Source organism: Aphelocoma coerulescens (assembly GCF_041296385.1).
Source record: "Aphelocoma coerulescens isolate FSJ_1873_10779 chromosome Z unlocalized genomic scaffold, UR_Acoe_1.0 ChrZ, whole genome shotgun sequence".
Classification (NCBI taxonomy): Eukaryota; Metazoa; Chordata; class Aves; order Passeriformes; family Corvidae; genus Aphelocoma; species Aphelocoma coerulescens.
The window spans coordinates 19,549,358-19,565,037 of NW_027184085.1; the positions used below are offsets into that span (position 1 = coordinate 19,549,358).

At 37.3% G+C, this 15,680-nt stretch overlaps 1 protein-coding gene across 5 annotated transcripts in view; it reads left to right on the top strand.

The window, feature by feature from the left end:
- KIF2A (kinesin family member 2A) overlaps window positions 1-15,680 on the top strand; it is a 56,627-nt gene that overhangs the window by 14,960 nt on the left and 25,987 nt on the right. For 4 of the 5 annotated variants that reach the window (XM_069001984.1, XM_069001980.1, XM_069001982.1 and 1 more), the window contains exons 2-8: window positions 7,320-7,414; window positions 8,651-8,770; window positions 9,375-9,429; window positions 11,464-11,586; window positions 12,148-12,248; window positions 14,607-14,702; window positions 15,480-15,534. In XM_069001984.1, coding sequence (XP_068858085.1) covers window positions 7,320-7,414; window positions 8,651-8,770; window positions 9,375-9,429; window positions 11,464-11,586; window positions 12,148-12,248; window positions 14,607-14,702; window positions 15,480-15,534 — 645 coding nt within the window. The remainder of the gene's footprint in view (window positions 1-7,319; window positions 7,415-8,650; window positions 8,771-9,374; window positions 9,430-11,463; window positions 11,587-12,147; window positions 12,249-14,606; window positions 14,703-15,479; window positions 15,535-15,680) is intronic. The other variant, XM_069001983.1, reaches the window with a different exon arrangement.

Sequence of the window (15,680 nt, forward strand, 5' to 3'; positions counted from 1 at the left end):
TGGAGTGTGATTATCATCTATCTGGAGATGCATGTTGTGCTGAAAGATTAAGAGGTGTGGAGCAAAACAACTGGGGTAAAAGTGGCACAAAGTGAATGTGCTTTTGCTATAGATTAGGAGATCATAAACTGTAAATGACAGGCATAAAACCTTGATATTCTAGCTAGTCACAAAGTGTGGAGAGGGTAAAGTGCCAAGGGGAAAAGTGAGTGCTATTTCAGAATTACTGTTATTTGACAATGAGTGCTCCTGTGGAAAGTGATCTGGAGCTTTTCTGGGATATTTCACCTCCTGGTTGATGGTGTTGGAAAAGCAGATGCTCTTAACGGACTGTAACAAGTAGAGATAATTCTTGTACAGGTGTGTTTGTACAAGCCATAAAGGAGAGCATAGAGTACTAAATTACTGTGAACACATGCAATCTTTTAAAAACTTTGTATTTATTGACAGCAAGGTGCTAGTGCAGCTTTTTGAGTGAATAGCAGAGGCAGACCACTTAATAGCATGAAAGTGAAATATTTTCAGTTTATTGAAAATTTTCAAGGGGACTTACAACAGCATGTATTAGATATGACTAGAAGGTGCTCCCTTCCAAATACTTTTCTCTGTTGGTAAATTAGTAAGTTGAGAGCTCATACACTCGCATGGTACAGTTGAGGTAACTTGCTGGTAAATGTCAAGATATCAGTGCATCTGTTGGCATCACAATGGGACAGTTTGTTATAATTCAGCTGCTTTAGTAACATGTATCCTCTTCTGCTCTGACACTGACACCTCCAGAGGCAATATGTAGCATGAACTTCCCAATGTTACCATGGTGAGATGCTATTGAAAACCTCTTGTGAAGCCAGCGGTATGACTGCCATTGATTACACTGGCAGCTGAAGCTTCTGAAAGCAAATAAAGACAAGATGTTTTAAGCAGAGCTTATTAATGTAAAATAATGCCCTTTGAAATCTGCTTAAAAGGATATTAACACCCCACCCCCAAAGGAGATTGGACCTGCCTTGAAGGGAAGCAAAAAGCAAAGTGTTCCTCCAACTGGGGAAACCACAGAAAACTTGTTTTGAATGTAAAGGGAAATTTTAGAGATCAGCTTGCAAAATGAAACATCAGCAGAAAAACCCACCAAATCACACCATGACAAGACTGGAGATAGAGAATTATTAGAGAAGCAAAAATCACAACAGACAAAAATGTGAGGATGCAGCTCTTAGTAACTTCTTTAGAGAAGGTGCTTCAGTATGGACAGCTAACAAGTTCAGCTAGGCTGAGCACAGTGAGCTGTAATTTCGTAGTTCAGAGTGGAGTGGCTTTTTGGTGTTGGATGGAAGGGGAACCAAAAAGTCACTTACATCCTGTTTGCTGTATGAGGGACATTAAGTGTACTATTTGTATTTTGAAGCTAAATATTGTACACAGCTCAGTGACATGTCTGTGTGTTGTTTATTTCTCCCCTTCTCATTTCTTTGTGGACTGTCAGTAATATATGTGAACTCTATTTTTCTAAAGCACTATGTTTGATTGGTACTTGCACAGAAATTACCTGCATATCTAGCTTGGGATATTTCTGAGTTTGGTAGCTTTTTATGTAGGGGCAAGAGTAGATTAAGTTGGATTTTAGTTCAAAGCTGGAACATACAGGCAGAAATGGGAAACTTGATTTGGGTAATACTGCTTTCTGTTCTCAAAATCCCTGTCTGTTACACTGTAGATCTTTACAGAGATGATAAGATGGGGTTGCAACATATGTGTCATATGAAGGACTTGGGTATTGCTGTGATAATTTTGATAATATAACAAAATGAGTTGGTAGCAGCTAGGGATCATTCACAAAAATAAATATTAAAATATATATTTAATAAATTATATGTTATTTTTAGTATTTAATAACTGTTTTAGAGATATTGGAGGGACTGTGCATGTTTGATGTCCATTTGACAGTGTGATAACACTCTAACTAAGGTAACAGACAAGACAATAGGGCTGGCAAAGCTGAAATAAATATGATTAATTAACAAAAGTTGTGTAACACTGGTAGATACAAGATTAAGTAAAATGAAAGTGGTGTTACAGTGGTAGATACAATGAAAATAAAAGACTATATCCACTGGTTTGTGGATAAATGAAACTTTGAAACAAAATAAAATCAAATACATTTGGTGTTGTGGAGGAAGTAACATCAGTCAGCAGTTACTGCTGTTTTTTCCTTGGAGGATGAGCAGCAGGACTGTCTGTGTAGTGTGGGGAGGACCATGACAAACGATGATTAGTCTGAATAGGGACATCCCCATAGTTGACGCTGAGGGAGACACCAAGCCAGGAGTTCTCTTTTTATTTGGGATTTTTTCCTTAAAGTTCGCTACAGGCATTATTTGGTGATTTTTTTTTTCTACCTCCTTGAGCTCTGTGAGAGCAGGAAAGCCCCAGAACTGCCAGGACTGGAACCTGTAGCACAGAAGGTAATTTTATGGACAGTAATTCTGTCTGGTAAGTGGTGCTTCTGAATTTGCAGCTTCCTGCTTCTCCTAAACATATTTCTTTTTATATATGTAACTTGGAGTTTGTATTACTTAAGAAAGAGTGAAGAAAATAGTGTTCTTCACAATATTAATTTTTGACTATCAGTTGACAGAGGGTGAAGGTCAGTCATGTCCAGGTGTCTCTAGATGAGGTAACATTCACATTAGTCACTCATGAACATGAATAGGAAAATCATGGCTATTTCACAAATGTGTATTATAATCTTCTAGGGCGTGAGTAGCATCTGTTGCAGTGGTCATCCTCAGCAAGACTGTAGTAGGTGTGAAATTGTAGTATATTTTTACATTCACCTAAGAACATGTTGTGTTGATGCCCTTGAAAAAGCTAAGTGTTTGGTTGATGGTCACTGCCAGAGCTAATGTAACACATTTGTGTTGCTGAAGATGTGGCAAGTACAAGGGATGTAACGTGAGCAAGCCATGAGCCAAGGTTAGGTCTGTTAACACTGCCGTAGCCTGGTCCTGCTCAAAATAGTTGCCTGGGTTTGGGCTAACAAGGCTTAAACTGTATGATGGTCATAATGTAACACTGCTGGGTAGGGTCCACCTACTGCTTTGGGTGTGGAATGAGAGGATCATAGTGGAAATTTTAAACCTCTCTTCTCCATAGCCCAATCCAGAGCTTGAGTGTAAATTTTTAATTATTATGGCTCAAAGCTATTTTTAAGATTTCATAAAGCTTTTGCATGAGATGTGTGAGTACTATATCTTTTGGGGCAGGCACACTTCAATTATGTGGAAGGGTGGGGAAGAATGCAGTCCAACTCCATGTCTTGAGTCACTTGGGAGAATTCAAAGGAGTTTGTCACATATCAGCCACTGCTGTAGTCCAGACTGTAATTTAGACACCAACTCGTATTTCACACTGATAAGTTATGTTTCTGAAAAGTAGTAGGAAGATGAAAGGGTCATGGGTTTAGTATTGATCACTGCTTTTGATTGATCACTGCTTTTTTTGACTGATCACTGCTTCAAAATTGTGGCTTGGAGAAGTTTGGCAGGTAGAAAATGTTCTCTTTGCTTACAGGTAAGGATCCAAGTACATTTGGTATTTGCAATGAGCTGGCATTGCTACCTAGGCTAGGGGTTAATTAAAATGTTTGATTAGCCCTGGTTATTTGCTTGCACTGCTGTTCCTGAACCTTTTTGTGCACCACTAGCTGCCCTAAGAACTTTTACAATAGAGGATATTTATATCATATGTCTGCAGATCAGATCAGTATGCTTGCTTCCGTTTGTCAAGTGTTCATCAGATGACTAGAAAAAAAGGGAATGGTGAGTTGATATTGTAACGTCTGTGTATTTAAGGTAATTGTAAAGTGTTGGTGTCACACACTTTTCTCTCGTACTGCTGTATTGGCAGCAGCATTTTTTATGCAGCAGTATTTTCTGGTCAGTAGGAGATTAGTCAGATGTCATGTGCTATATGACAGAACATACTTACTCAAATAATAGCTTTTTCAAATAATTTCTCCATAAGTTTTAGCCCTATAGAATCACAGAATATGCTGAGTTAGAGGGGACCTGTGAGGATCACTAAGTCCAACTCCTGGCCCTGAACAGGACAAGAGTCACAACATGTGCCTGAGAGTGTTGTCCAAACACATCTTGAACTCAGACAGGCTTGGTGCTGTGACTGCTTCTCTGGGAGCCCTACAGAAATGGAACAACTTCTCCAAAAAAAAATGTTGCTTGTGATCTGAATTCTAATCATGTGAGGAGAGGCACTAGAAATTAAGGAAATGCCAAGTGAAGAGTTGTATCAGCTCTACTTCTTCTGGTTTTAAGGTTGTGTGTGAAGATGGTCTTGAATCACTTGTTACTTCTTCAGCTTATAAAGCTGGTTCATGTTTACATGGACATGCTTACATGTCAAATTTTGATACAGCTCTAGAAAGTGCACCAGAAATTAAGGTCATTGCATTGAAACATTCTTGGCAGATTGGCTCTTACACTTTAGCATTTGTAGCTTAGTCTTGCTTTATATGCTAGACGAGGTTTATGCCAGCCTAATTGGTTGCTGGCATTCCTGAATTTCCCAGCTGCTGTATTCAGCTGTGTACTAGAAAAATATAATGGAATACTGTTTCCAGAGAGCAAGAGGCAATTGTAAAGATGTAAATGCTCTATCTGGCACTTCAGTAGCATGTAAACTTCTAGTAACACAAAGAATTTTTAGGAACAAATAGTATGAGTACCTTGCCAGTTTAAACACTGTAATGAACATTTTCTGTTTAAGCTCTGAGTATTTGGATGATGGACATAACTTTTATTTTTGTTAGTATGTGGGATTTTGTGTTTTTTATTCAGCCCTGACTTTCTTGGCCAGGGAAGGGATGAAATCTGGCACAGAGATGGAAGATTTATTGTGATTCTTTTGTTAAGGCATGCTGGCTTACTGTGTTTGTTAGACTGTGGGGTATTTTCTGTTCATTCATCAGCCTGCTTTGATCTCTTTTCACTTGTTATGGCATTGATTAAACCTTTTTTAAATATTACTTGTTCTCTGTCAAAAGTAACAGAGCACAGAAGCAGGTAGTAGGACTTACATGATGGCTCTGTGACTAATATAGTGTCACAGGTTTCAGCTGTGAATAGTGGTTTTCTGCAAAATTTTTAAAATTTGGTAATGAACAAAGTATTATTGTAATATTGTATAGAATATGTTTTACTAAACAGATATTTTCCATTCACTGTTTTTCTCTTGATTCTGAATTGACAGCTGGGCCAAGCCTTAAAACAGCAGCAGAAGATCATACCAATGTAAGCTTAAATTCCCAGTTCCCAGAGCTTTTGTGTCCATGTGGCCTGGTCTCAGCACACTTTGCAGAAGAGGCAGGAGTGACATTGCTACAGGAAGACAGCAGCTTCTGTTGCTACTTTGCTGAAGGACCATATAGCTCATCATACAACAGTGTCCTTGTACAAAATTAAGTCCTGAGAGGTTATTAAATGCTGAAATATTAATGGAGAGGGGTAGTGAGGGTAGCGAGAATGGTGCGCAGGAAGCACAAAGGGAAGGATTTGTTCAGAAAAAGCATGGGTCAGGGAACTAAAAACAAGAGAATGCCAGAGGACAGAAACCAAGTGAAGCAAAAGGGGAGGCTTTTTACTTAGAATGTTAAAAAACTGCTTAACCTTCTTTAGTGTGGGAGCAACTGTTATGCTCTGGGCCCTAAGCGTGGAGGCTGTAAATGCAGCAGCAGGGCGAGTGCGGCGATGCTGCCCAGGGCTGCTGGCTGCTCCGCGAGTTCCCTGAGCACTACGCCTCGCCTAAGCTGCAGCTAGGCTCTTCCTCCACACACCGTGTGACAGTACAGGGATTTGCTGTTATCTTCCATGACACTTCCCCATAGACTCTCTTCTTTCTGAGTCTTAACTAGATGTGAATGTTTAGGCAGTCTTTGTAATAAAAGAAACATTAATGGTATACATTTGTTAGTCTCACTGTTAGCTGAGTTAATCTGGGATATCACTCAAGGTTTTTCTTTCTTTCTGTCCTTCTGCAGGCCCTAGAAAGCTTAGACTGTAAAAATCCTTTTTTGTTTGTTTGTTTGGGGTTTTTTGTTGGTTTTTTTTTGTTGTTGTTGTTTTTGGAAAACTCTCAAATTGTGACTAAAGTGGCTGAAACAAAAAGTTGAAACAATCAGTGGAGCAGAAAACTAAAAGGGATTTGTGGGGCCAATAGCTTTAGAAAAGAAGAGTAAGTACAAGGCAGAGAAGGCCCAGACTGAAGCATGTGTGCTGATTGTGCTGTATTTCACCCTGAGCAGATGCCCAGCAGCAGCATTTGCACAACTGCTCCAGGATGATCACTCATGTTTTGGGAATTGCATGTAGTCCTAGGGGGGCAGCTCGTGGCAGGTGGAGTAAGGGGTTGCTTCTCCATAGTATGGACCCTCATTACAGCAGGGTGTGAGAGGAGAAGTTGTTTTGGACTCGTGTTCTTTAGAAACCTGTTCTTGGTACTTTAGGGCAAAGCATGGATGTGAAATCAGTGTGACACTTGGTTCTTGATCCTTTTGTGTCAGTGCATGGCTATCCTGCTCTTCCAGTTGCTCTTTTCACTGTGCATAGGACACACAAAAATTGCAGTGTACTACATTTTAGAAGAAAAATCCTTATTCCTACTGAAAATTTACTGGTTTTATTTTACTCTGTGGGGGCTTGCTTCCTTTGAGTCTTTCATTGGAGAAGTCAATGCAAAAGCACCTTAACTCAAGCTCAGCAGTCAGTGTAAGTAGCTCTTTCTAAAATAATGGTTTGTGTCATTCCAGGCCGTTTAATTTTAGTTGGACTACCACCTGATTGATGCCTTTAAAAAATATGTATCAGAACACAATTTCAAAGGCCTTAATTTCTGTGTTGAGATGTGTAATGTTGTGTCAGCCTAGAAGGGGGGACAAACAAGACATTGTGAAGTGCACTTCAGGGGCCTTTAGCACCTGTGGGTATCTTCTGGTATTGGAGTTTTCTGCTCTCAAGGAGAGAGAGTCTATGTGGTGTGGCTTTCCTGAGGTGTTCTGTTTACTTACCACTCAATTTTCTGTTCATTGTGCTTTTCGCTTGGATGCTGACTGCCCAATTAGAGCCTCCACTGGTGGGTCAGGTCTGAGCCACTTCACAGTGTGTGACCAATCACCTTCTATTTATCACCTCATTTTTGTCAACCATCTTCTTCCTACTTCTCTCTATATGTCTCAGTGCAGGGATGAAAATAAGTTCTGGAAGTTTTTTCTACCAGTTAATAAACGATCACTTGTATTTGCTTTTTAGGCCGAATTCACCAAGCTATGGTAACATCCCTAAATGAAGATAATGAAAGTGTAACTGTTGAATGGATTGAAAATGGAGATACTAAAGGGAAAGAGGTAAACTTATTTATTTAGAATTTTTTTAAAAAATGTGTAATCTACGTGACTATTACTTTGGAATTTGCGCTGGAAACAAAAATGAGACATAAATCTAATTACTTGATGATTCTTTGGTTATAGACTGTCTTGAACAGGAAGTGTTGAGTAAATTCTGTTTTCTTTGTACCTGAGCTCTGTGTCATAGCTTTTAAGCTGTTCTTATCATCTGTGGATTTTGAACCAGGTTACAAAGGCTGACTTTGTTATCCTGTTTTTACAACTAGAAAAATCAAATTTTTAAGACGGAGAATGACACACAGTTCAGACAGGAAACTGGGAGGAGAGGTAAACTAGACATCGTCTTGTGTTTGTATTCTTGAGGAATTTAACTACCAGTTTGTTTGTTTATTCAGTTATTCTTGGCAACAATTTTCCAGCCTTGCTTTCCTTATGAAACGGTGTTTTTTTGTGTAACACTTTCCATCTTCCTTTAAATTTTGGACTGTGTTAGCCAGTTTCAGTTTGGAGAAGCATGTCAGAAATAATTACATTTTACACTTCACTGGTTTTGTGAAAACACAAGAAAAAGAAAAAACAGCCATGAGAAAGTCCTGGTGATTCCATCAGCTGAAGACACCCAGAATCTATACAGTACGGAGGTCTTTGAAAGGTCCAGCCAAGAGAAACAGAAGTCTATAGTGACCAAAGCTCTTGAACATTTTTAGAAAATCATATTTTTAAGATCTTGCCCCTCCTCTCTTACATTTCATAGTAGTTTGAATTACACTTAATAATACTAGAAAAAAAGAAGCATGATAAATTAAACATGGTTTCAGCTATGGTTTGATTTTTTTTTTGGTCATTGCAATTTGTTTCTTTTGCATTGTCTGGGAAATTAAAGATAACTGAAATGTCCTTCTTTTTCTGTTATGGAATGTCTTACATATTTTGCAGTAATTGTCAAATTACCATAATAATACTAGCTACTTTTCTCTTAGTTTGATCACTTTACAAAATTATACTATCTATTGGTCATTTTTAATTCATCCCTTTACTGATTGATGTGTTTTCAAGTAATACAAAGACCAAAAATTAGTCTGTTTTTAGTGAACAGAAAATAATTCAGGTCTTAGAATGAACAAATTGTGGGGCAAAATCACTAAATATATTAACTGTTTATTGTCAAACATAACAGGAGATATAGAAAGGATTTATGTTAAGAGTCATTAATGTGTTTTATGCTCTTTTTCACAGATTGATTTAGAGAGCATATTTTCACTTAACCCAGATCTTGCACCTGATGAAGATATTGAACCTGGTCCAGAGACACTACCACCACCTGCTTCATCGGCCAAAGTAAACAAAATTGTGAAGGTTGGTAATATCTATGCAACATGTTCGTGGTAACTGTACAGGAGCTCTATACGTGGTGTTCTGCTCGAATTTGTAACTTTTGTGTCTGTGGTACTGTTTGATAACTGTGTTCCTTTCTTTTTCCTGTAGTGAATAGGGATTTCTAAATTTTTTTAAGAACAGGTTTGGCAGAGAGGGGCTTGGGAACTAATATTTTTATAACTAAATATCTTAATGAAAAATACATAAAAGGTTTTGGAGTTTTCTGAAACAGTACATACAGTTCAATCAGCCTTCACCCCTTCACTTTCACAGAAAGTTTTTTCTGTAGTTGTTTCCATGTTGTACAGTGAGCTGGCCTTCACTTGGAGTGTCATCTGATCGAAGCTGATACTTTCACTTTTGTACTCTTCTGACACACTCTTTTAGAAGTGTGTGCAGGAAATGGGTCAGCTGAAGCAGAGCTGATCGAAACAACTATTTTTCATGGTGCGATTTGGCAGCAATAAGATCTCTATTGTTCGTGTTGTGTTATTTTCATTCACTGGAAAGAAGCAGTGGTAGGGCTGCAGTTTATGTTTTCAATAGTATGGTGATCAAGTAAGAGAGACTTCTTTCTTTATAGAGTCGACGAACTGTGTTACCTTCTAAGAATGACCCTCCTGCCAGAGATAATAGAGGTAAATGTTATCTCTTTCCATTTCAATGAAGTAAAAAATGTGGTAACATTTTAACCTCCTGCTTATCCAGTATTCTTTAATAATTTTACACTTCTCATTTGGTATGTATGCCTGTGACATGTAAAAGACATGGTATATAATTCCTAGAATTATTGCTATGTATACTTAGGAATTCATACAGTACAAATAATATTTATGTGCAAATTTAAGCAATATAGCATTATGAAAGTTAAGCTGAATTACCTGAAGGTGCAAAAATTTGAAGATAATTATTCAACATTAAAACATGCAGGGACTTTTCATATAAGTGTCCTCAGCTTATTTGAATGTTTCAGTATACACGAAGTAGTGCACTTTAAATTCTTAACATTTTCAATTTTTTAACTTTTTTTGTTAACAGCCTGTTGTTTTGTAACAGCCTGTGTGTAAACAGTCATTCAAAGAATACTTAAGTCCTACAGATTTTTTATCACTCTACAGTTAATAGTGAAAAAACCTGAAAAAAATTGCTGAAATACCACAGGAGAATAGGTGAAAAGTATGTATTGGATGAATACAGATGTAATGCATCTATAGCATGTGAAAGAATAATTACTGCTTATTGTTTTCATTTTCTCTCCTATGTTCAGCTTAACTAACTTGTGATGGTGATGATGATGATGACTCTTCTTCCAAACATTAATCTACTAATGTTACTCGAGACTAGATTCCAGTCCATCTGTTTAAACTTGGAAAACAAGTGGGCTTGCATATCTTTGCATGTGATCAGACTCTTCTGATTGGGACCACTTTTGCCCTTCTGCCATTTGGCTCTGGGGATATTAAGGAGATTGAAAATACAAGAGTGGTTTGGTTTTTTTCCCTGACCTGGTATGGTTTAAATATGAGATGTCTTACTGATGGACTGTCCCCACATCCATGCATTTTGTCATTTGTAGTAAATTATCTGTTTGGTATGAAATAACCCTGTAACTTGTATTTCAATAAGTACCATGCCTCTTACTATTCACTGTTGGCCTAAATATTTTTCCTTTTTGGCCTTACAATTCAGCTTTTCTCAGCACACTGTCTTATTTTGTGTAGTCAGTTTGTGCTATAAGCTACATCTCCTATGATATGTGGAATGATCTGGGCATTTGTCTTGTCTGTCCTGTTCAAAACCTGTTTCTGTAGTTGTTTCCATGTTGTACAGTAAGCTGAACTTCACTTGGAGTGTCATCTCTAGCTGCTGATCAGAGCTGATACCTTCACTTTTGCACTCTTCTGACACACTCCATTAGAAGTGTGTGCAAGAATGGGCCAGCTGAAGCAGAGCTGATTGAAGCAACTACTTGAAAAACAATTTAAATCACTCATCTCACTCACAGAGGCTTGCATGCTCGCCACTCCCACTGCATTCACTGGAAAAAGACATCACAGCTTCTTCAGAAACTGTCATTCTTAGCACGTATAGAATCAATGCATAAGTTTAGACATATTGATTGTATCTGTATCCCTTCCAGTACTGAGGCAAAAAGGCTTGTTTCTTCTGCTTACAGATTGTGCTGCACTTCACTGGCTTTAATTCCTAGTGCTTTACTCCTCCAGAGATTGTAGGCTCAATGGGGTTGGAGCATTTTGTAGAATCTAGTGAATTTGAAACAGTGGGGCTTCTTTTCTTACTACTTTTTTGGGTGTAACTGCAATATAAATAAAATAGAAGCATTTTATGCTTCAGGACTGTATATCTCCAAGTAAACACTTCATTCTGTGCACGTAGTAAGTTGTACTAATTCTGCAGCATTTAAAAACATGCATGTGCAGCATTGGCACTTAATAACTATGTTGTGCTAGTGTACAGCAGTGGATAAAAAAGTCTGCATACCAGATGTTTTTATTAATAGACTTTCTGTGAGTATGGCTCCTCCTCATCCACAGCAAATTGTTGTGTCTGGAAAGGGGCCTCATTTCATCTCATCTTAACAAAGCATTTCATAAATGTGTGGAAAGGTTAGTCCTCCATGTCCAGACGAGCTTTGTGCTTTTCCTTTGCAGTGATTGGTTCTGCGCGTGCACGACCTACTCAGCTTCCCGAGCAGTCTTCCTCCTCTCAACAGAATGGTACTGTTTCAGATATATCTCCAGTTCAAGCTGCAAAAAAGGAATTTGGACCCCCTTGTATGTAAACCGTGTATCAAGGACTCGTTCATTCTGGGCATTACATGTACATTCTCTTGGATTATGTTGTTATCCATAAATGACAAATAGTCTACACACTCAGTTGTCTGTCAGCTTCCTTGAGGAGCTTTAACAGAAAGCTGTGGCTGAACAAATGTTCATTTTTGTCATAATTGTACTAGTATTTGGAATTTGTTTTTCCTTTATTTTCTTTTAACCATAGTGGTGTGTTTATCTTCTTTTTTTGTTTTCTTAATTTTTTAAAAATTTTTGTCTGGGCTTACTTTTATTTCAAACCAAGAGATCACATGTATCTGTCCAAATATATTTTCAAGTTCATAGATTTTTGTTTGTGTAATTATTGTCCCATTCTCATGACATTTTTTCTAATAAATTTTACACATTTTAGAAATTTAAATGCTGTAATGATTCTATACTAATACAGATTTGCTTGAAGATATAGTTGATAGTTTATGCATTCTAATTATTGATACATTAATTAAATTGAAGTTTACAGTGTAAATACAGAAAATATTTTAAAATTGCATCTTTTTCTTTAAGCACGTAGAAAATCTAACTGTGTAAAAGAGGTAGAAAAATTGCAAGAGAAGCGTGAAAAAAGAAGGTTACAGCAGCAGGAACTTAGAGAAAAAAGAGCTCAGGTTAGTATTTTTAGCTCAACTGGAAATCACATGTCAGCAAGAGAAGTTTGCAATATCACTGTGCTTTTTTCAGTGTTCAAGAATTTTTATGAATTATGGTAATCTTGAAAGTAAATATTTTCATTCTGTATACAGGTTTGACAAATATTTTGGTGTTTGGTAGCCTTGCTCTCATAACTACTACTTTAGATGGTTTTCCCCCTCTTTTTCTTCCTACAGAAATCATTGCTTTCAATTGCTGTCTTGCTGCATGTTCTTCAGAGAACAAATACTAATGATAGCTATTTCTTAGGGAAAATATATTTTTGACAGTAACAAACCTTTTGACTTTTAGAGAGATGTGTTATTCTACAAGAGGTAATACAAGATTATGATAAATTGTTCTTTATGATCTTTGATGCTTTATAGATCTACTTGAGGGTCAAGTTTTAACAGTGACTTCTAATGTTTCTTTCCTTAAACTAGTCTATGCATTTATAATTTCATCATGCAAGCAGCTTGTCAGACAGTTGTTTAAAACTTGTATGAAAGAAATGAAGTTGCTAATCCTTTGAGAAAAATGTCTTAATATTAAATGACTTTCTGTCACAATGGTGTAAAAGCTTTAGCAAAACTAGGAGTGTAATCTTGTTGGCAGCCCTGTGCTTATGTGTTAGTCTCTAAAGACATAGTACCAATCTGCTGCTGACATGAGAATTACCATGATCAAGTAAATCACTCATACAATTTACTTTTCATGGTTTAATGATGTTTCCAAGTTGATCTAAAATCACCTATGTTGAATTTGTGTTTTATAATTTACATCCATTTACACAAAACATTAATATGTCTTTATGGGTGAGGAATGACCATTTTAGGCTTTATGTATTAAAATACTTTGAAATGGTGTTAGTTGTAAAATTTTCTTCTTATTTCTCCTGTGAACACTCCTTTTGCATCTGAGTCTTAAACTTCTGTATGGGTAGGTTGTTGTGAAATGTAGCAATAATTCACCAAGCTCTGACTTCTAGTATGCAAGAGCTTTAAACAGGGCTTGAAGAATTAAGGTAAATGCTTTTCTCTGTGATAAGCAATACTCTTTTCTGAATGTTACAAAGAAACATTTTGTGAAGACTTACTGTCAGCAGTTTTTAGTTCACTGTAGTCAGAGTGAATGACATCAAGGTACGTACAGTCAGCTTCTGATTACCAGGGCAGTTTTTTCTGAGGTGAGGATTGGCTGTGTCACAAGTTCAAAGAATGAGCTGGCTCCCTTTCAGCTTAGTAACCCCAATCCAGTGCTTTCTGAGAGTGCCTACACTGTGTCCACAGCCAGCTGTGATTCAGAAGTTTTGTATCATGTGGGGGTAGCCATGCAAAACTTAGTAGGGTGTGAGCACCAGAGTTGGCTGTGTTTGGCATCAGCAGCATGTCCTGAAGTGTTGTAGAACATGTATTTGCAAGGAGACGTGATGGGAAGTTGTTAAATCAGTTCTTCAGGGAACAGGGTAGGCTCAGACTCAGCTTAGTGGTGCTTTATGCATGGCCTCTTACATGTCAATTCACTCTGGTACTGATGGCTCCAGGTTTAAGCATGGGTTGTGTTCTGAGCCTGTGTTGTGGGGTCAGCTGTCCTGGCTGTATTGGCCACCTTGCTGGTGGGGTCGGGTGAGGACCAGGAAAGGACTTTGCTGTGTAAATGCTGCTCAGGAATAGCTAAAACATCCATGTATTATCAACCCTGTTTCCAGCACAAATCCAAAACAGTGCTGTATACCACATACTTCTATGGAGAAAATTAACTCTATCTCATCCAAAATCCTCACAGCCTGGATGCAGCCTATTGAGTATCCTTGGGATTGCTTCTGCTTTGCTGGGGATCTGGGACCACCCTTGGAAGAATTTGTAATGCATCCAAGTATCTGTATAAATTAACACAGAACCAATAGTTAGGACCAAGCTACTTTAACTGATTTGTATCCAGCAAGATTGTGTTTAGAGCAGCTGGGGTTCCTGCACAGTGCCATATCTGATTAGGTGTTGACTGTATGTTTCTTCAGTATGAAGTTCTGGCAAAGGCAGCAGTAATTTCTCTTTCTTGAGTAGACTATTAGTGAGTCCTCAATTTAGAAGTATTTTCTATGATATGCCAACCAAGAGCATGACATAGGAAGGATTTAGCTGTTTCTTTTATGGTCAGTAAATTAGCTACATCAGAGTGGAAAAAGGCATTAACCTTATGTTAAACTTGCAAGAGACATTTCTGATGTTTTGCAGAAAAAGTAAGATTTCAGTTAATGTGTATTTTTCTTACAGATTATTAATTTAGGCTTTTTCTGGAAACAAAAAGTATAATAGAAATTCGTTGCTTTTTCTTAGGATGTTGATGCAACAAACCCAAATTATGAAATTATGTGTATGATAAGAGATTTCAGGGGAAGTTTGGATTACAGACCACTGACAACTGCAGATCCTGTAAGTATGCCAGCAACATGGAAATGTGATATCCTTCTGTGTTTTTGCTGTGTGTTTTCATCTTTTTTCCATGTATATTTCTGTCTATTAATGTGAAAAGTAGGTATTTTAATATACATTAGTATTCAGTATAACATGAGTTTATTTTTTCAGAAATTTGTTGATATTGAAATGAGTAGGTTTTGGAAGTCCTAATTTACTGAACTATTGTTAAGTTGTTTAAGTATCTTTTTACTATTAAATAATGCCAATATGTACTGAGTAGTTACTCAGCCTTTGTATGATAAATTTTCCTGGGATACTAGGGGATGTGCACACAAAACCATGAAACTGATTTGAAAAACCCTTTTCAGCATAATGATTAATATTTGACCTTTAAAGGTGATGTGATCTTCTGGTTTACAGACAAGTCTGAGGAGCAGAATCCTTAAATGATGAAGACTGTCAGATTCTATGGAAATCAGAGAATGTGACAATTTCTGTCAATAGCATAGCTATCCTGTTAAAGCTGGATTTGCTTGCAATAGTCCAATACTACCTGTTGCTCTGTAGGATTAGATCACTGTCTGCAGAGAGTTTTGTTAATGTCTGGTTCTCCCTTTTGGGTTCTAGGCTACTGTGCAGACACAAGGGGCTTTTACATGCTCACATGACTCACTGTCTTAGAAATTTCTCTTTGTTTAAATGATGGGTTATTTAACTCAAAAAGAGAAGTCAAAGTTAAATATTTTGTAACTGGAATTGGGGTATAGTTTACTAAAAGACTTTGCTTTGCAGATTGATGAGCACAGGATTTGTGTTTGTGTACGAAAACGACCACTCAATAAAAAAGGTATGATCACTGAAGGTTTTGTTCATTTGTTTATCTGAAAAGCTGCTTCTGGTAGTAACATTATTTGTGTTAAACAACTCAAGAAATACTGATCAAAGGTGAAACTCTTATATATAAGACAATATTGTGACAGACCTAGAAAATTT